This window comes from Orycteropus afer, unplaced genomic scaffold, assembly GCF_000298275.1.
Source record: "Orycteropus afer afer isolate SDZICR_OR568_19922 unplaced genomic scaffold, OryAfe1.0 scaffold00085, whole genome shotgun sequence".
NCBI classification, from domain to species: Eukaryota; Metazoa; Chordata; class Mammalia; order Tubulidentata; family Orycteropodidae; genus Orycteropus; species Orycteropus afer.
Window position 1 is genome coordinate 8,667,871 of NW_006921672.1, and position 21,477 is coordinate 8,689,347.

The 21,477-nt window shown below is 42.7% G+C and overlaps 1 protein-coding gene across 1 annotated transcript; it reads left to right on the forward strand.

Annotated features, from left to right (window-relative positions):
- The first annotated feature begins 744 nt into the window (after positions 1-744).
- On the forward strand, positions 745-21,455 carry WIPF2 (WAS/WASL interacting protein family member 2). Its single transcript, XM_007942068.2, has 7 exons — positions 745-807; positions 5,334-5,466; positions 6,154-6,270; positions 6,831-7,487; positions 19,299-19,508; positions 21,083-21,184; positions 21,415-21,455. The coding sequence occupies exons 1-7, from the start codon at positions 745-747 to the stop codon at positions 21,453-21,455; spliced, it is 1,323 nt and encodes a 440-aa protein (XP_007940259.1).
- The last annotated feature ends 22 nt before the right edge of the window (positions 21,456-21,477 follow it).

The following is a 21,477-nucleotide window of genomic DNA, read 5'->3' on the forward strand; positions in this document are numbered from 1 at the left end:
AGTGGTTGACAGTGGTAGCCAGGCACCATCTGGTTCTTCTGTTCTCATGGTCATATAGGCTGAGTTTTGCATGGTCCACTAATCCCTTAGACTACTTGTTTCTATGTGTCTTTGGTTTCTTCATTTGTGAAGTTTAATTTTTTTCTTAAACTTGTCATGTGTGAGTAAATTGTACTCATGATGGCCAGTTAATTTGGCTTCCATTGTTTGGAGGGTCAGGAAATGGGGTTTCATCAGGACAGGTTGTAGGGGGAGATGATCATTTGAGGGTAAAATGAAGATTACTTACAGACTATACTAGAGAAACAGCTGTATAGTTTTTGAGTGTTAAATGTTTAGAGCCCTGATTAGTGGCTGATTCTCAAATGGTATTTTTGCTCTGATCAGATTCCAGGAGTGTGACTATACCAGATGTCAGTAATCTGTGGTCCATAAACTAAGAATGGTTGTTACACTTTTAAAGGGTTATAAAAGACCGTGTGTGGCCTGCAAAGCCTAATATACTTATTATCTGGCCTTTCATAGAAAAAATTTGCCAAGCCCTGGATCACAATGGACCTGGGAGATGAGGTGCTTAGTCTTTCTCTGGTGTCATACCCAGTCCCCTAGTTCTCCTGGGTGCTCAGTGTCTCTAATGTTAAGGTTGTTCTTAATGAATTTCTGTTTCATTTGCAGGTATATGAGTGACCTAAAGCTGCAAATTGAAACGGAGAGAGAGCAGTGCCAACTGGGAGCAGGGCAAGGATGCCAATTCCTCCTCCCCCTCCACCCCCACCTGGTCCTCCTCCACCTCCCACTTTTAATCAGGTAGGCAGTCCTTCTGCCCTGCTGTCTTAAAACCTTTGAATAAATAGATAATGACCCTCATATGGGTTTGTTGGGGGGTTTTTTAGCCCCTTTGTTAAAAATTCTAGATTTTTTTCTGGCCCGTAGCATTCTTTTTCTGAGCCTGCTCTTTCATCTTCACTTTTTGACATCCCAGGATTTTGGTCCTAGTGTTAATGGATATGTAGGGGTTCCTAGTATAAGATCCAGTGTCTTCAGAGACACATGGTATAGGAAGATGGAGACTAAACAGATAAAATCTCTCATCATCAACGTTCTGATTCCAGAGATGTCTCATTAGGACCATAATGGCTTGTCTTATTTGCCTGTCCTAATTCAGTGTAAATGTAGATTTTGACAGGTGGCATCTGAGTAGGTATTAGTGTTTCTCTCTAAAATATTTGTTCAGTAAAGGTCAGCGTGTCATTTCTCTGGCATTCTTGAGAAAAAGAAGGGGGCTTCCTGGTGGTTGTTTCTTGCAACCATTTCATCTTCTCCTCCTCTTCTCCAAATCAGTTCATTTTAAAGTCAGGTCCATCAAATCTGACAACCCCTTCAAGAAAGAAAGAGTTTGTGGAATATATTAGTAAGAATTCTTAAAAGTTTCATAATGAGAGGGAAAAAGCAGTGTGGTTTCTGAACCCTGTCTGGGTTGTGATACCTGGTGTTACATGAGGAAGAAGGACCTGGTGTGTTTTACCTAATTTTTGTAAAATTTTAGAAATAAAAGAAGCTTTAGAAAACCCATAGCCCAGGGAAGTTGTGTGTGTTTGTGTGTGTGTGTGTGTGTGTGCTTAACAAATAAGAAATTATGCCCTAAAGAAGAAACGTGACTTGCTAATTTGTTTAAGAGCTGGGCCTAGAGTTCAGGTCTGCCAATTTCTGGTCCATTGTTTTTTTCCATAATCTCTAGTTTACTTACATTTTGTTTAAGCATTCAGCCCCTTTTTTAGATAAAATTTTATGTGGAAGCCCAACAAATGGCATAGGTGAAAGTAGAGCTTCTTTGGTTATAGTGGGATTCGAGGACCCAGAGTATCTCCTTGAATTTCTAAGTGGATTATTGCCCTGTATCATGCTGTCTTAATCATTCACTCAGTAGCCTTTTACTGGGGACTGTAAAATGGTTGGAGTAATAGCATAAGGAACTGTCTAACTTCAGGAGGGTTAATGACTAAGATCAGTCCAAAGCTGATTCCCATGATGTGGAGGTCAGGCAAACGTCCACTCTCCAACTTTTTTTCCTGACACCAGCCATCCCTACCACGGCACTCTCTACTTTTCTTCTGGGTACAATAATTCGTTGTAATGATAAATAACTCACAGGTCATAATTATAGTTAAATGGTTTACTAAGAAAGTAATGGTAAAACTTGGGATCAGGATCAATAGGCTACAGCTTGGGATCAGGATGTATGTAGGCAAAGTCACTTTCAGTGAAAGATGACTCACTGCTGTGGAGTCACATCTGACTCATAGCGACCCCTCCTTGGGTTTCTGAGGTAGTATCACTATGGAAGTAGATTGCCCCATCTTCCTTTCAAGGAATGGCTGGTGGGTTTGAACCGCCAGCCTTCTGGTTAGCAGTCAAGTGCCTTAGACACTACACCACCAGAGCTTCTCAGTGCAAGATAGCTCTGTCAGTTTCTCTTGATCATGCAGGCCTCCTCTCGGCCCTTGTTAACAAGTTCCTCTTGGCCCCCTCAGGACAGACCTCCTCTCAGCCACCTCAGGACAGATTTCTCTTGGCCCTGCCTTCTGTCACCACTGAATTCTGCTGCACGGCCCCTTCTAAGCCTGTCATCACCTTCTCTGCTGCTGGGCTCCTTCTAGGCCTTTTGCTGTCTTCAGTGTTAAAGCCCTTGACCTGTGTTACTGCTCTTTTAGGTTCCTTGGGTCTTCTCTCTTCTCTCTCGTCTTTTCTCTTTTCTGTTCTTCATGATCCCTGTCTGAGAAACCTCTGGGGTTGGCTGCATATATATATGCGCTCCTTGTCAAATTTAAGGAATGGGCCTCGGCCAGAGCCACAACTGAATTGACCATCCCCTCTTGGTAGGCCACAGATAGTTCATTTGCATAGTAGGCTACACTCCATATGTATAGTAGGCTTGTAGTAACTTCACTTGCATAGTCTATAGTCACTTCACTTGCTTAGTCAATTGTGCAATCCTTGCAAGGTGCATACCAATCACAGGGCAGGCTGCAGCCTAGGACCAGATAAAAAGTATCAAATTACAAGTTGTTTATAGTTTACTTAGGAAATATCTATCAACCTGGACAAAAATAACAAACCTTCTGGGGTAGAAAACTAGGGCAAAAATAACTCTTTAGGGTTCAGGAGCTGTTTTTCTAAAGAACTTAGGCAAAAGGCACATAAAGAAACTCATTACTGTGTGTCAGAGACTCCGGTACACAGTTTAGAAAATCCAGATGATTTTATTCTATACTTGTGTTGTTGTTGTTGTTGTTATGTGCCGTCGAGTCGGCCCCGACTCATAGCGACCCCTCCTTGGGTTTCTGAGGCAGTATCACTGCAGAAGTAGGATTGCCCAACCTTCCTTCTGAGGAGTGGCTGGTGGGTTTGAATCTCCAGTCTTCTGGTTAGCAGTAAAGTGCCTTAGACACTATGCTACCAGAGCTCCTATACTTGTGTGTTACTTCACTCTTTTACAACAAGAAAATATTTATATAACTAAAAGGAAAAAGGGAATAAATACACAGATAAGCAAAAAGAAGCAAATAAAAATCATTTGTAATCCCATTATCCAGAGATGACACACAGTCTTTGCCTCCAAGGGCTCCCAGCATGAGTGAGACAGACAAGTCAGTAGGCCAGTTCAGTGCTATGCTGCAGATCAATGGGGCCACAAATAAGGATACCTGGCTTAGTGGTTAGAGGGAGGAGGCAGTCAAAGAAGGCTTCTAGGGGGAAGGTGATAGTTGAGCTGAGTCCATTTTTTTTTTTTTTTATGACAATTTTTAGATTTTATTTTATTGTGATTTCGGTCAAAGCTTACAGAGCAAATTGGTTTTCCATTCAGCTGTTCATATATATTGTGTTTTGTGACATTCATTGCAATCTCCACAATGTAACAGCATTCTTCACACTTCCTCCCTTTCTACTATTTCCCTTTGTCCTTCTTTCCTATTCCTTCCTGCCTTCTGAGCTTTATCTCTGGGAAAATGCTGCTGTTTTGATCTTGTATGGTTGATTGTTCTAAGGAGTGCATACTTCTCTAGTATTGTTGTTCACCTTACAGGCCTATCTATTGTTTGGCCGAAAGTTGAGCCACAGGAGTTCAGTTCCCAACTTGAAGGGTATCTAAGGGCTGTAATCTCAGGGCTCCACCAGTCTCTATGAGATCAGTAGGCCTGGTTTTCATTATGATTCTGAGTTTTGTTTTGTTCCACATACTTCTCCTACTCTACCTGGTACCTACTGTGATCCCTTTCAGAGCAGTCAGCAGTGGTAGGTGTGCATCATGTAGTTCTTCTGGTCTCAGAGTTGTGGAGCCTGGGGTTCATGTGGTCCTTGAATCCTTTGGACTAATGGTTTCCTTCTGTCTTTGATTTTCTTCACTCTTCTAGTTGTGCCTTATATGACTGTTTAACAAGCTTTTAAGTTGCTAGTCACCAAAGTAGGATATAGAACATTGTCTTTGCGGATTTGAGCCGAGTCTTTTAAAGGATGAGTAGAGTTTAACCATAAAGAATAGAGGGATGAAGGGCTCTTGAAGTCCAGGATGCAGAATGTGGTAGGGTCCTGATTTGTGAGAAAGCAGACCAGGGCTTAGCTTATTGCTTGAGGGGATATGGTGAGAGAGAAAGCTGAAAATGTGTCTGAGGGTTTGGATTTTTGTTCCTGGTGATGATGGGAAGGTGTTTGAAGTATTTTCAGCAGCAGCAAGAGTGACTTGATTGCATTTGTATTAGAAAGATCGCTCAACAGTATGGACAGTGGATTGGGTGTTGCAGATAAAAATTGAGGGTCTGGACTAGCGCAATGAGGATGAAGAGTGGAGGATGAATTTAAGAGATATTTAGAAAGTAAACTTAAAGAGTTTGGTGGGTGAAAAAGAGGAAGGAGATTTGAATGACTGTGGTTTAGGGACTTGATTTAAATGAGGATATGCAAGTCATGTGCTTAGCACAATATTGAGACATCGTAGGGGCTCAATAACTGTTTGCCTCAATGATGATGATACGTATGAAGCATCTAACATTATGACTAACATGTAGGTACTCAATAAGAGTTAGCATAGGCCCTCTGGCATAAGTGTCTGCATAGGAGGGAGACCCACACTCTTCACAGAAGGCGGAACAGGAGGAAAAAAACTAAGAAGAATGATAATTGTTTCAAATGTATATTTGATTGGATTAGACAGGCAGAATGCTGGGGGAGAATACGTCATTCTTCTCATGGAACCTAATTTAACTGAAGTAGTTTATCCCGAGTTTTTGATGGAAGAGGACTATTTAGGGTGAACTTACATTTTCCTATTCCTCCAGGCAAGCACAGTACAGCCCAAGCTGAACAGAGATGAGCAGCGGGGTCGAGGTGCCCTCTTACAGGACATTTGCAAAGGGACCAAGCTGAAGAAAGTGACCAACATTAATGATCGGAGTGCTCCTATCCTTGAGAGTGAGTCTAAGCTTCATTTTCTAGTCTTGAACCACCAGGATCCCAGGATTGACTTGGAGACTTGGCTGGTCTGTCATTGTTAAATACCGAGTGGGAGAGTTTTGTCCCGGGGTATCCTTTGGCTCTCTTTCCATTTGCTCATTTAAATATCTTAGAAGTTTCTTCTCGATCTTTGGGAAGCATTCTCAAGGTTAAGACTCTCATCTCCTATTGTAATTAGTGCTTGTTAGGGGCACATCCTTGACTGTTTTCTAAGGAGACCCCACATTCCTGGAAATCTCTCAGCTGAAGCGAAGGGTGGTTTTATAATTGCTATAAGTCTCTATTCCTGTAGGCCTCTGTAGGGTTTGCTCACACCTGGGTCTTTGAGCCATTAGCCACTTAACATCTAGGACTTGGGAAGGAAGCCCAGAGAGCTCTACTGAATGAACATTTGTTTATTCCAGTTATCCCTATGCCCTAATTAAGGCTCTTTATTCCTTTTGTTCTTTCTCTTTCCTCTAGCTAAGTTTCATCTCCACATGAAGCTGTGGAAAGAGAGGCCTAGCTTTTTCTAACGGGAAAGTGCAAATAAGATTGGTTTGTTTGCACGTTAAAGCACAGATAGAGAAGGGGCTTCCCTTCAGGATTGATTCAGTGACCAGTTCAGAGCATATGAAATGAAAACCCTAATGATATGCTTTCCAGAGCCCAAAGGAAGCAGTGGTGGTTATGGCTCTGGAGCAGCTGCCCTGCAGCCCAAGGGAGGTCTCTTCCAAGGAGGAGTGCCGAAGCTCAGACCTGTGGGAGCCAAGGACATTTCAGGTACCAGAGCACTTTCTTAAATAATTCCAAGTGCATTATATTTTTTTTCCCCAAGCAATATATATTTTTGTCCTTTTTGTTTTTATTGTGGTAAATACATGTGTAACAAAACATTTGCCATGTTAACATATTTTACATATACAATTCAGAGACATTAATTACGTTCATCATGTTGTTCAGCTGTCACCACTACTATTTGCAAATTTTTCCATCACCCTTAACCGAAGCTCAGTGTCCCCTAAGCAAGTGTCTTAATTTCTGATTGGTTCCAGGGGGGCCATCTGGCATTGAGGAGCAGGGTAGAGGTGGGAAAGAGGAATGGGAGCAGAGGAAGAATTGTAGAATAACGCAAAAGCTGAGGAATTAAATAAAAATGTATTTAACATATGTAAGTAATATTTGTCAATGAGCCCTGACCCTGACACTGGATTAAAACCCAGAACTATACAAGAGCTTTCCTTGCTACCATGTAGTCTGTACTAAGAAGGATGGGTGAAGTAGACATACTAACCAGTGCTAACCTAGCTCTGTTGACCCTGTTCTGTCTGGTGTATTTCTAGAGAACCTAGCTGGTAAGCCAGCCCTACAAATCCCCAGTTCTCGAGCTGCTGCCCCAAGGCCTCCAGTGTCTACAGCCAGCAGCCGCCCTCAAGATGATACGGACAGCAGCCGAGCCTCGCTCCCAGAACTGCCCAGGACGCAGAGACCCTCTTTACCGGACCTCTCTCGGCCTAATACCACCAGCAGTACCGGCATGAAGCACAGCTCCTCTGCCCCTCCTCCGCCACCCCCAGGGCGGCGTGCCAACGCACCCCCCACACCTCTGCCTCTGCACAGCAGCAAAACCCCAGCCTACAACAGAGAGAAACCTTTGCCACCAACACCTGGACAAAGGCTTCACCCTGGTCGAGATGGACCTCCTGCTCCACCCCCAGTCAAGCCACCTCCTTCCCCTGTGACTATCAGAACAGGACCAAGTGGCCAGTCTCTGGCTCCTCCACCACCGCCTTACCGCCAGCCTCCTGGGGTCCCTAATGGACCCTCCAGTCCCACTAATGAGTCAGCTCCTGAGTTGCCACAGAGACACAATTCTTTGCATAGGAAGACTCCGGGGCCTGTCAGAGGCCTGGCACCTCCTCCACCCACCTCAGCCTCCCCCTCTCTACAGAGTAATAGGCCACCTCCCCCAGCCCGAGACCCTCCCAGTCGAGGAGCAGGTAAGTGCCTAGAAGCACTTTTTCCCCTTATTATACTGAAAGTTGAGTTTATCTTTTCCCTCACTCTTTTCTCAAAGTTCCTTTTCAGTGATGGAAAAGAATAAGAAGTCATTACTTTGCTCATCAGGTTTATCGAGTGTCTTATATGTCAAGTTCTGTTATAGGTGTTAGGGAAATACCAATAAATAAAAAAGACAAATTCCTGTTTTTCTGGACAAGCAAACTAGTAAAATATATAAATCCATAGTGTATGTAGTATGCTTTAGAGAAAAACAGTACAGAGAAAGAAATAGGATTTCCTGAGGTGGGGAGGCAGTGATATTTTAAATTGAGCTTGGGTTTAGGGTTAGGGAAGGCCTTACTGATAAGGTGACAGATTAGTGGAGACCAGAAGAAAGTGATAGAGTGAACTAAGCGGCTATCTGAGCAAATAGTTACTATCGAACGTTGGGAACAGAAGATGCGAAGGCACTGGGGCAGGCATATTCTTGACATATTCTAGGGACAGTATGCAGGCCATTGTGGCAGGAGTAGAATGAGTAAAGGCAGAGTGGCAGCCATAGGGGGCCTCCGTGGGAGAACCTTGCAGGACTTTGTAAAGACTTTGGCTTTTATTCTAGATGAGATGGGAAGCCACTGGGGAGTTCTGAGAGGAGGAGTGTCATTAGATTTACCTTGTAAAAATGTCACTATCTCCTGTATGAAAACAGACTATAGGAGGACAAGTGTGGCCAAAGGAAACTTGAGAGGTTTCTGCAGTAAACCAGGCAGATGGGTAAGACTACAGTAGATTTGGAGGAAGATAGATGAGTTAGTTTGAGACGTTTAAGAAGAGATAATGAATTGGCAGTTGGCTACTGAACTCTGAAGTTCAGGGGAAAGTGCTGGTCTGGAGAGATAAATTTGAGTGGTGTTGAAAGCTACCATGTGCTGAATGAGATCACCTGGGCAGTGACTGGGCAGAGAAGAAGCCTGAAGTCTGTGAATGTCTGCGTTAGAGGTAAGAGAGATTGAGAAGCACCTAGCTGAGGAAACTGAGAAGGAGCCTCCAGGGAGGACAGAGGAGGAAAACCAAGAGTGTCCTTGGAAGGTAGTGAAGAAAGGTTTTTAGGGAAGATGGAGTGATCACCTATGTCCAGTGCTCCAAGGTCATGGAAGTTGAAAGTTGGGAATTGACATTGATCTTAGCAACATGGGAGTCATTTTTGGGATCCCCAAGTAAGACAGGACCTTTTTGAGTAATTTCAGTGAAGTGGTGGATGGTGAAGGTGAAAGCCCAGTTGGAGTGGGTTCAAGCTGGGATAGGAGGAGAATTGAAAATAACTATGTAGAAATCTCTTGTTTTACTCCAAAGGGAGATAGATACATGGAGTTGTTCTAGGCGAGGATGTGTGGGATTAAGGGTCTCCTGCCTCCACCTGCCTCCCTACCCCCACCTCTGTGTGCTGATGGAGTAATCTAGTGGAGAGGAAGAAAATTCAGGAGAGAAGAAGAAACAAATTAATTGAGTAATGTCCTTGAGCAGGGAAGAGGAGATGGGATCTGATCCATAGGTAAGGAATTGGCCTAAGACAGGAACACAGATAGTTCTCCCATGGTAACAGGAGGGAAGACAATGTAGAGGCATAGAAGCTAGTGTGTTGGTGGGTGCAGTGGTAGTGACTTGTGGAAAGCATCTTCTAATTTGCTTCTTTTCTGTCAGTGAAATAGAACGCAAGGCCATCAGCCGAGAATGAGGTGAGGTGGGGAGATCTGAGAAGAGAGTTGTGAAATGGTCATCTGGAAGAGGGAGAGGAGATGAGTAGATGTGCTAGGGAAATGTGGCAGGTTGCCAGCAGTGCTAAAAACCTGCTTGAGATTAGGGGCCACATGTCTACAGTGAGATTAACCAACATGGTATGTGTTCAGCTGTGTCTTTGTAGATGCAGAGTTATATTTAACTAGGGTTAGCATATTTTAGGCATGTGGGACCAAGGGGTGGGGGGAAGGGAGTGAAGGGTGTTTGCAAGGGAGTGATTGTAATGACAGGTCCTGGAACCTACACAGGTTAAAGATGGAGTGAAGGATGTGAACTTCTTCCAAGGAACCCTAGAAAAGGTAAAAAAAATTGTGTAATCTTTCTAAAAATAGCTTGACTAAAATTAGAGAGTGAAAGAGACCATTACTGCTCTCTGGGGCCTTCTTACCCATTGCCATCCAGTCAATTCCAACTCATGGCGATCCCCTTTGGGTTTCTAAGGTGGTAGATCTCTGTGGAAATAGATTGCCCAGTCTTTCTTGCATGGAGTGTCTGGTGGGTTTGAATGCCAACCTTCTGGTTAGCAGTGAAATGCCTTAGGCACCATGCCACCAGAGCTCCTTTGATGCTTGCTTAGACCCAGGAGTTTTGGCTCCCTTACTCTTATGTCTTGGGAGCTCTGGTAGCATAGTGCCTAAGGCACTTGACTGCTAACCAGAAGGCTGGCTGTTCAAACCCACCAGCCACTCCTCGGAAGGAAGATGGGGCAATCTACTTCCATAGTGATACTGCCTCGGAAACCCAAGGAGGGGTCGCTATGAGTCAGGCCTGACTCGACAGCACATAAAAACAACAACTCTTATGTCTTTGGTCTTTGAGTCACACTCTCCATTAATGGCTTTGGAACTTTTGAATAATCAGCCCCTGCAAGTGTAGAGCAGTGGTGAAGAGATCATGTCATCTAGAAGCCATAAATGCCCTTTAACCTAGGCTACTTGGATATGTACTGTTTTGGTTACCTCGTGCCACTCTGACAAGAATATACAACAGATGGGATGGCTTGAACAAACAGGAATTTATTCTCTTAGAGTTTGGAGGCTTTAAGTCTGAGTTTCAAGTGCCAGGCTCTAGGGGTTAGGTGAAAGCCCCTCAACCTTGGGATTCAGCTCTGCCTCTTGCTCCCGGCCCACTGAAGCTGAAGGTTTTTCTTCAGTCAGATAGCTGCTGGCTGCTGAGACTGACGAGCCCAAGGCTGACAAGTAAAAGGGCACAGTCCCAATATTACCAAACCACACGGCTGGCCATTCATTCAAGTCTATTGAAAGTCCCAAGGTTGGCAGAGCATGGCAGGCTACTGAGCGATGACAAGGCTACCTGCGGGGTTCAAGCATGCCATAAGCTAGAGACTATTCCCAAAAAGCTATTTCTTATATATGGGAAGCAGACCACATACCCACAGCAGCTACTCAGTTGCTCCAGTAGATTCCCCCATGGAGTTAATTACCAGTCTCACCATGGGGAATAACTCCATTCAGCTGCCCAGCCACTCAAGCAGGCCCAGCCAAATTGACACACAAACATAACCACCACAGGTACTTAACAGATTTGTACTCTAGGAGCTGGCAGTCTGATACAGGGTAGTCAAGCAAACAGTAGCCTGATACATTCCTTATCCATCTCCCTAGCTCTAGACCTAAGGCTATAATTCTTAAAAAAAAAAAGAACACAATGCTGTTGATTACAACTCATAGCAATAATACAGGACAGAGTAGAACTGCTCCATAGGGTTTCCAAGGCTGTAACCTTTATAGAAACAGACTGCCACATCTTTTTCCTGCAGAACAGCTGGTGAGTTTGAACCACTGACCTTTCAGTTAGCCAAGCTCTTTAACCACTGTACCACCAGGGCTTCTTTGTAGTTCTATAGTGGCCCTTAGTTCTACAAAGTTCAGTTTTTAATTTTTTTTTCTTTTAATGTAGAAATTTTTTACAAAATTATAATTTATTGTTGAAACAGCTGAGAACATCCCATCCCATGCTTTTCACATGATTTTATAAAGACTGTTTTGAATGAGGGTGGCATTTTTCACATGAAAACAAACACATTTATTCCACACAGGGAAAAGAAACAGTTGAAGAGAATTGAATGCACAGGGAACACATTTGAATGACATTACGTACCTATAAAGGGCAGATAGTAAATTATTCCAACTTTGCTGCCTATGCAACTATATTCGACCCTTTAACATAAGGATTTTTTAAAAGACCCATTATCTGAGCAGAGCTCATGTCTTTTCCTACCCCATCCAGGAATAAATGTAGAGAAAAAAGAGATTTCTGTGGGCTGAGCTGAGCATCTTTAAATGTCTGCAGACTTCTTACAGACTTCTCGGTCCTTTCTCTATCATTTCTTTAGAAAATTTTGAAGTTATGAGCCTTGTTTTTCTTTCCGTTAACCATCATCAACTTTGAAACCTGCCAGGGGCCTCAGTGTGCTTGCTGTCTGTATAAGTAACTAGAGAAGTGATGTTTAAAGGGTCATATACTGGGAAAAAGTGAGGTGTTTCAGTAGGATGTCTTCTGAGTATTGGCTGGTGTATGTTGAATGATCTTGGGCAGATCACTTTGGTTCTCTGAGTTTGTTTCTCCAACTGTAGAACTTTCAGAGGTGGTTATAAAATTAAAAATAGATATGAAAATGTTTTTTAAACTGTGATGTGCTGGTAAATGTTAGTGGTTTTTTGCAAAGGGTAGTTCATGGACTTATCTCTGTTATTGACTCATAGCATGACAATGTTATGTAACAATGTACTACTGCTTCTATATGAGTTATTTACATTTGAAAGGGCGTGGAGTTATCTGCCTTCTCAGCCTTCTCAGAGATCAAAAAACCTGTGTATTGGAGTTTAAATTGACTCCACAGCAACTGGTTTACTGGTACTACAATTCCAGGTTCTGAAAATTTAAGTTTTCACTCTGATGGTTTCAGTTTCATATCTGTAAAATGAGGATACAAATAACTATCTCAAAATGTTGTGCCGGTTAAATTTAAAAAATACATGAAAAAAAACACCACGTATTGTATGTAGAGTTTGTTTCCTGAATTGTTCCTTTGCAGAGTGAAAAACTACCCATTTTAAAAGGATTTTTTTTTCTTTTTGGAAGACTTGATGCCATCATATTTTCCTCAAAATCAGGGTTATCTTGGATTCAAAAAGGTTATCTCCCACCTCAGGGCTTCTTTTCTAAACTGGTTGTTTCTTAGGTTCCTTGGATTCAAGTTCTGTCACTTGAAACAGTAATAAAACTGAATCGACACTCACTCACTTCCATCAAGTTGATTCTGACTCATAAAACCCAGATGCACTGCTATCAGGTCGGATCCGACTCATAGCAACCCCTCCTTGGGTTTCCAATGCGGTATCACTACAGAAGTAGATTGCCCAACCTTCTGAGGAGTGGTTGGTGGGTTTGAACTCATAGCGACCCCTTTTGTAGGACATTGTAGAACTGCCCCATAGAGTTTCCAAAGCTGTAAATCTTTATGGAAGCAGACTGCCTCATCTTTGTCCCATAGAGTGGTTGGTGGGTTAGAACTGCTGACTTTCAGATTAGCAGGCAAATGCCTTACCACTCTGCCACCATATCTCCCTTGAATCTGATAAAGGGCTAAAAAAGGCACTGGAGATAGCAGAACCAGGTTGGGTTGACCCTCCCTGAGATAAGGAACTGAACAGGTTACTCTTGGTCCTGTTCTGTTTTGCCAGCCCAGGTTAGCTTTCATCCCTGCTACCTGTCCAGTCCCTAGTGTCTTTTTGAACCTAGCTAACTAACACTGTCTGCCTTCCTGTCCTTGGCCTTGCCCTAGGAATAGATAGAAACACTCAAGGCCCCGAGAAACCTGGGTTTTAGGGAAATATTTTGAGGGTGAACTGAAGGAGTTTTGGTTTGGGCAGATTTGGAATGAAAACAAGAGTCAGAGATCTGCTGAGAGATGTTAAGATTTTAATAATTGCCCCTGATGGACCCTGTTCATACTTAAACAAATCTTTAAAAGAGTGAGGAAGAGTTGACATTTTGAGTCTGTCTTAGGGCAAGTGAAAACTAACATTTGTTAGATCTGCTTTGCTGGACTTTCTCCCTGTGGATGTACATCATCCCATTACTATGTTACATACTTAACTATGGTCACTGTATGAAAATCTAGTAGTAATTCAGGAGGAATAAAATACATTTTTTATTACTAAAACTCGGCTATAATGCTGAGTAGTCTCTCCATATACTATTTAAGGGTATTCAACACCACCTAGGCACCAAAAGACACACTTGTAACTCACAGGTTGTGAATTAAGTTGGGGAGTGCAAAAACGGCAAGGAGGCCACATGTTCTGATCTCCTGTAATCCCACAAGAGGAAGACAGGGTTACTAGCAGTAACCCAAGGCCTATTACTGCAAGGCCAGACATGCTGCCTCCCTCCAGCCCTTTCACCAACCGTTCCTCCCAAAGCACCCACCACCTCTCTCCTGGGTTCGATAATTCACTGCAGTGGCCACACAGAACTCACATATTACAGGGTTTATTAGGGAAGCACCACAGGCTACAATTCAAGTTCAGGAAAAATGCTCAGTCTCTCTCCCATCCCACCATCCCTCAGCCAACAGTCTCTCACAGTCTCTTTCCCAGCAGTGCTGGTCCCTTGGTGTCTCACTCAGCAATGTGTGTCTCTTGCGTCTCTTTCCCAGCAACATGTGTCTCTTTCAGGGGCGTGTGTCTCTTTCAGCAGGACATCTTCCTCAACCAGCAGTCAGAGAGAACTTTGCCTCCAGGAGGCTGCCTTTTGAGCCCTGAAGGGTGGTCAAACTAGCCAATCACAGCATCAGAACTCTAAGCACATGAGAGAGAGTGGGAACCTCCCAGAACATTGTATTGTGCCACACCCAACAGAAATAACCCAGGTGGATAGCTTCAGCAATCAGGAGCTCCTCAGTTGCTCACAGAAAATCCCACCTTGGAATTTACAAAGACTCATGGGTAGAAAAGCCACACTAAGTAATTTACTACACCACAGGGAGCTAAGATGCATAATACTTGAGGTAGTTTTGAAAAGCAGTGTGGTGGGAGTAATGGAGAGAACAGCAGTGTGCTGGGTCTGTGACCTGAGTCAAATAATCTGAGCCCCAATTTCCTCATTTGTGAACTAGAATGATACCACATACCTTCCAGGGTGGTGTTAAGAATCTTTTTAATATTTAATGAATGTAAAGTACCCAGGACAGTGCCTAAAACGTAGAACCAAACTCACTGCTGTGGAGTTGGATCTGACTCACAGCGACGCCTCCTTGGGTTTCCAAGGCAGTATCACTATCACTATGGAAGTAGATCCCCCAACCTTCCTTCCGAGGAGTAGCTGGTGGGTTTGAACCGCCAGCCTTCCAGTCAAATGCCTTAGGCATGACGACACCAGAGCTCCTTAGAACATAGTGGATACCCAGTAAATGGTAGCTGGTATTATTAGTTAATGCAAAGCACAGGAGTCAAACAATTTAACTACGTCAGAACCTCTTCCATTGATGTGGCTATTGAGAGGCTTTATACTTAATCCATTCATGTTTCCATGTCTTCACACTTGCTTGTGACATTACCTTCTACTTAGTGGCAAATTTTTATCTTTTAAGGGTGGATTTGATTTTTGTAAATGGGCAAAAAACAGAGTCAGACTTACTATGAATATATTTGGGGGCAGGGTGGGGTGGGGGCGCAACCTCAATTAAATGAGATGTGACTATCAGGTATTGATATTTATGCATCTATCTTGTAATTCCAAAAGAATGGTTCCCAATTTTTCTTTTTTTTTCAATGCATTTTATTGAAATATAATTTATGTACAGTGAAATACACAAAACTAAAGTGACATAAGTCAATGCTTTTTTTTTTTTTTGCAGAGTTCCCTCCCCTCCCCTCCCCTCCCACTCTTGGCAACCAACAAAGAAAGTTTCCCTCCATATATAAACCTTTCCTTGACCCTCCACAGCAACGAATTAATACTATATTTGTCCTTCTGTGATTGACTTATTTCACTTAGTATAATGTTGCTAAAGAGGCAAGGAGGCTGCATGTTCTGACCTCCTCTAACCCCATAAGAGGAAGACAAAGTCAATGTAAATAGGCCAAGGCCTATTCCTGGGAGGCCAGACATGCTGCCTCCCTCCAGCCCTTTCATCAACCCTGACACCAGCCATTCCTCCCACAGCACCCACCACCACCTTTCTGCTGGGTTCAATAATTCGCTGCAGTGGACACACAGAGCTCACAGATTATGGGGTTTGATAGGGAAGCACCAGGCTACAATTAAAGTTCAGAAACAACGCTCAGTCTCTCTCAGCCCGCTGTCTCTCAGCCAACTTTCTCTCACAGTCTCTCTCCCAGCAGTGCATGTCTGTTGGTGTCTCTCTCAGCAATGTGTGTCTCTTGCATCTCTTTCCCAGAAGTGTGTGTCTCTCAGGAGCACGTGTCTCTCAGGAGCATGTTTCTCTCAGGAGTGCGTTTCTCTTAGCAGCACATCCTCAGCCAGCAGTCAGAGACCTCTTCTGCCTCTAGGAGGCCTCATTTTGAGCCTGGCAGAGTGGCCAAACTAACCAATCATAACATCAGAATTCTAAGTACCTGAGAGAGAGCAAACTTCCTATAACATTGCTTTGTGCCACTTCCAACAGAAATACCCCAGGTGGATAACTTTTACAATCAGGAGCTCCTCAGCTATTCACAGCAAATTCCACCATGGACTTTACAAAGACTCATGGCTAGAAAAGCCATATCAAGTAATTTTCTACACCACAAATGTTCTCCAAGTTCATCCATATTATGCAGTGTTTTACAGACTCTTCATTATTCTTTAGTGCTAGATAGCATTAATTTCAGCAAATATGAATTTGTTGCTGTCATTTTTGTTATGTGCTTTTTCATAGTGTCGATTTCTTTGTTCCATAAAATTTTCTATGCTGAGCTCGTTTTGTTTATGAATAGTGTTATCACTTCCTTCGTTGCTATTGTTTTAGTATTTGCTAAATATTTGTGCTGGTCCTCTTTTTATTTTGATGGGAAGGTTTATCGTTTTTCTTTGAGGTTACCCTGTGATTTATAGTTTTCTTCCCAAGTTTAGAACAGTCCGTTATACATTGTAGTTGTCTTGACTTCCCTACCATCTAGAAGTTCTGTAACTACACAGGTTTTTTTTCCCTCCTTTTGGTTTGTAGTTGTCCTCATTTATCAAATGATGTCTCTGGTTCCCTGTTTACAATTTTGGAGGCTTATTTACTTTGGATACGTCCGTAGCTGGGTTGGTTTCTGGGTTATGTCATCATGTGTGTTAATGGTCAGTTGTTGTTTGCTGTTGTTGCTTCTCCAAAGGACTCCTTTAGCATCTCTTGTAAGGTTGGTCTAGTTTTAACAAATTCCCTTAACTTCCGCTTATCTGGAAATTTCCTGATTTCACCATCATATTTGAGGGACAGTTTTGCTGGGTATATATAATTCTTGGGGAGCTCTGGTAGCATAGTGCCTAAGGCACTTGACTGCTAACCAGAAGGCTGGCAGTTCAAACCCACCAGCCACTCCTCGGAAGGAAGGTTGGGCATTCCTACTTCCGTAGTTATACTTCCTCGGAAACCCAAGGAGGGGTCGCTATGAGTTGGGGTTGACTCGATGGCAAATAACAACAAAAACAACAATATAATTCTTGGTTGGAAATTTTTCTCTTTGGTTTTATATATACCATCCCTTTGTCGTCTTGCCTGCATGGTTTCTGTTGAGAAATTCGAGCTTAGTCTTATTGGTTGCCCCTTGTAGGTAACTTTTTGTTTTTGCCGTGCTGCTTTTAAGATTCTTCCTTTGTCTTTGGTTTTGGTAATTTTGATGATGATATGTCTTGGTGATTTTCTTTTGGGGTCTATCCTGTTTGGGGTTCATTGGACTTTCTGAATGGATATATTCTCATTATTCATCATAACAGGAAAATTCTCTTCCAACAAATCTTTGACAGTTTTCTCTGTGGTTTTATTTGTCTCTTCCGAATTCTGATTACATGTAGGTTATTCTTTCTGATGGTATCCCACATAAACCTTAGGCTTTCTTCATTTTGTTTTGATCTTTCTTCTGATCGATTCCTTTCCAAAGAAGTATTGAGGTATTGCCTTCAATTTCACTAATTCTGTCTTCCATTGTTTCAGTTCTACTCCTTTGCCCATTCAGTGTCTTATCTATTTCTGAAAATTTAGTATTAATCTTCTGGATTTCTGTCTGTAGATTTTGTGTCATTTCTAATTTTTCATTATTTTGTCATTTTTTTCTTGTCTTTCAGAATTGTTCTAGGGTTTTCTCTGTGTTTTCCTCAGTTTTGTCAGTGTTTTCCTTGATTTGCCTCTCATTTTGTTGAAGATACCTAAATAAAATTCTTTTGAATTCCTTCTCAAGGAGTTCCAATGCTTTGTCTTCTACAGGGATGTGCTTTGGGTCTGTATCCTGGTCCCTTGTTTCTCCTGCCTTATCTTGCTTCTTTGTGTGTACTGTGATGCTCTGTTGTCTCCAAGGCATTGTGACGTTTTTGTGTTTCTATTTAATTGGTTATTGTATGTTAGAGTGACTTGCTCATGATTTTAATTTTCTTTGTTTTGTTTGTATGTTATCTACGTAAGCAGGGTACCAGGCTGTGCTCCTCTATTCACTAGTTGACAGCACTTATACACTCACCACCTATGTCTTTTCTTGTTGTCAGCCTCTTGTATGTCCCTGCCATCCTTGGAAAACAGAGCCTATTCTTAGGTCCTGTTTTCATTCAGGTTTTTCCAATAGTTGGTGCCTCATCCACTTCAGTGTACTTTCTTTCAAAGCTCAGGGCTCCAGGATTATCTTCTGTATCTCTGTCAATTGGTTTCTCTTTTCTTTGTTGAGGAGGGTCTTTGTGGCTTGTCTTACTGGAAGTCCCCCCAATTTTTCTTGAGTGATAAGAGTATCAGTGGAGAATATATAACTTCCCAAGGTGAACATTAGTTAGCCTCCTACTACATATATTTTGAATCAGTCATTTTAGTCTGTACAGCTAAGTGCCAAAGCCTCTGTATGCTGGGGGAAAGCAAAGAAGGAGAGAACCGGAATAGAGTGGACTGGTTTGGGAAAGGCTTGAAAAGATGAGACTTTAGTTGAACCCTGAAGGATAAGTACAATATGGTAATAAAGGTGAGGGGATGACATTTCAGAATATTGTGGGGGAAGTCACAAGAGCAAAACACATGTAATTCAGTTTATTGAGCAAACATTGATTACCTGTCATGTGCCCTACATTTGGTTGCATTTGGGAACACGAATGATACTGCTCTGACTTTAAGGAGTACACAGAATATTGGGGGAGAAGCACATTATAAGGAATAATTATAATAGAGTTGGGGAGATATGCATAGGCCAATAGGGGTACCTAATAGCCTATGAATTAAGGAAGGCAGAGGAGGAGGAGGAGGTACTGACTGAGGTGGTAGGTTACTGTGTGAGAAATGGGAAGGAGGGCAATTGGGTGAACGTGACTAGGGTGGAAACTCAGGATTTGAGCCTTTATGATGAAGGAAATGCAAATCCTGTGGGAAAAGTTTGAGCAAGTACTTTAGGGAGATTAGTGAGTTGGTGATGTGCAGAATGGAGGGGTAAGAGGTTGAAAACAGGGTAAACATTTGGGAGGCTTTTGCAGAAGACCAGACTAAGTATGAGAAAGACCTGAACTAGAATTGTGGAGGAAGGAATGCAAAAGCAGGGAAAAAATGATCAAGAATTGGTAGGGTTCTTGACTGTGGGGAATGGAAAATAGTGATACATTTATTCTGAACCTAGGCATCTGGAACAGTAGTGATCCTGTGCAAGGAACAGAGATGAAGGGGAGATTGAATGTGATATTTCATGCCACCCAGAAGCCCACAGAACCTGGTTCTTGGGTGAAGCACCAAGGCACTCTTTTACCCATGTCTCTCAAATCCCTCTACCCCTTGCTGTGTCTATATCCAAGCCTAACTGCTTTGGTTTTGATTGCAGCTCCTCCACCCCCACCACCCATGATTCGAAATGGTGCCAGAGATGCTCCCCCTCCCCCACCACCATACAGAATGCATGGGTCAGAATCCCTGAGCCGAGGAAAGCCCCCACCTCCGCCCTCAAGGACACCAGCTGGGCCACCTCCTCCTCCACCACCACCCCTGAGAAATGGCCACAGAGATTCTATTACCACTGTTCGATCTTTCTTGGGTAAGTAGCTAGATGTTTAAGTCACTTGGTTCTTGTCCTGACTTCACTAATCCATTGGTCTGGAGTTTTTGCTTTGCAAATATGTCCTTAATGTAGAAACTTTTAGAATGTGATTGAACCACACTCAGAAATTCTGAGCTTTCTTTTAGAGGGATATAGAAAGTGGGGTGAGGGCCATGAGGTGGCTATGGCAACTGTGTCACACAGCCAAACAAGGATAACCTGCGTCAAAAGGGAATTATCTACTCAGATCTCTCACTAGTGAGAGATAAGTATTCCTATTTTAGGTTAATTTCTACCAATTTGTGGATTCAGATCAGTTGGCTTCCCATGATGATGGACTGTAAGAGGACCATGTTATTAAAACACAGGACTGTATGTCTTTCTGCTCCTTTGCAAATAGCTGGGTTTCTTTCCTATTTTTTTTTTTTTTTTAAATTGTGATTTGGGTGAAGAGTTACAGAGCAAATTCACTTTCCATACAGCAGTTCACATATACTTTGTCTCATGTCGTTGACCACAGTTTACCACAATGCAACAGCTTCCCTCCCACTTCCTCCCCATAGTTACCTCTTCCCTCCGTACACTCCTGCCCTCTGAGCTGTCTCCCTGTGCATAAGCAGCCCTTCTTTCTCCCATGATTGTTCCCTCCAAAGAGTGTATCTACTTGAGGTAAATGTTCAACTCGTATGCCTGTATTTTGTTCGGCTGGAAACCACAGGTGTGGGTTCAATTTCAGACCTGAAGGGCAGCTAGGGGCCATAGTCTCAGTGGTTCCACCAGGCTCTATCAGACCAGCAAACCTGGTCCCCAACTATTTTTTTTCTCCAAATGATTTTGAGTTTTGTTCCACTTTTTTCCTATTTTGTGCCCAAATTTTGGTGTAAAGGTTTAAAGCAAGGCTTAGAACCAGTTCTTCTTGGTTCAGTCATAGCTGATGAAGTAAAACCAGCATGGACCCATATTTATAAAACGTGGATGAATTGGAACAGTAACTGGAATGGGAAAAATATGGATCAGTGCCTTGCTAGAAACTTAATCTCCCTCCTAGAAAACAAGGGCAATGTGCATGTTGCATAGCAATCAAATTCTGGAACAGCAGAGTCAGAAACAGTGGTGCCCAGCTCAAAGATGGTGGCTGACTTCCTTGCTTTCAATGTGTTTTGCTTTCTACACCTGGCAATGATCCAATCTCCACATCAGGCTCCTGAGAGGGTTCATCATGCCTCTTCTGAGTCTCCCATTCCAAGGCTTTGATTGTAATTTTCCTCTTCCGGTTACTGTTCTGCTTCACCCCCAGATTTTTAAAATTTGATTTTGCTTTGTTGGCCATGAACCTGTTAAGAACCTTGGATTTAAAAATCAGACCAAAGATTCATTCCTTAATTTGAAGAGCCTTTGAGCATATGCCACACAGAAGGTGATACTGTTCCTGTTCTTAGGAACCATGGTTTACTAGGTGAGGCAGGCCTGGCAGTACCTCAGAATGCAGAGACTGGTAAGGGGAGAATCATAGTGATCGAGGTCTGTGGGAGTACAGGGAAGGGTGAGATGAATATTCTGTTCTTTTTCAGATGATTTTGAGTCCAAGTATTCCTTTCATCCAGTAGAAGACTTTCCTGCTCCAGAAGAATATAAACATTTTGAGAGAATATATCCCAGCAAAACAAACCGAGGTGAGAAGAGTGGTAATGGATGTGCTTTCCTAACTGCACAGAATGTGAAATGTGTACATTTTCTCAGGTGAAAATTTGCTTCTCCTTACTTTCATTTTATTAAAACAAAACCCAATCCCTAGATTTAAAGACTAGCTTAAAGGGTCTGTCTCGCATTTCAGGCATTTCAGTATTCAGGGTCTGGTCATTGACCTTTGTGTATGTGTTGGATTTTTTTTTTTTCCCCCCAGCTGCCCGTGGAGCACCACCTCTGCCACCCATTCTCAGGTGAAGCCTGGCTTGGTCCTGTTCTT

What these genes read in the sequence shown, in the direction of transcription:
- WIPF2 (XM_007942068.2), top strand. Translation starts at nt 745, where the DNA reads ATGCCAATTCCTCCTCCCCCTCCACCCCCACCTGGTCCTCCTCCACCT. An exon ending in CACCTCCCACTTTTAATCAG is followed by an intron (nt 808 to 5,333) that starts GTAGGCAGTCCT and finishes CTATTCCTCCAG; the next exon opens with GCAAGCACAGTACAGCCCAA. An exon ending in CCCTCCCAGTCGAGGAGCAG is followed by an intron (nt 7,488 to 19,298) that starts GTAAGTGCCTAG and finishes TTTTGATTGCAG; the next exon opens with CTCCTCCACCCCCACCACCC.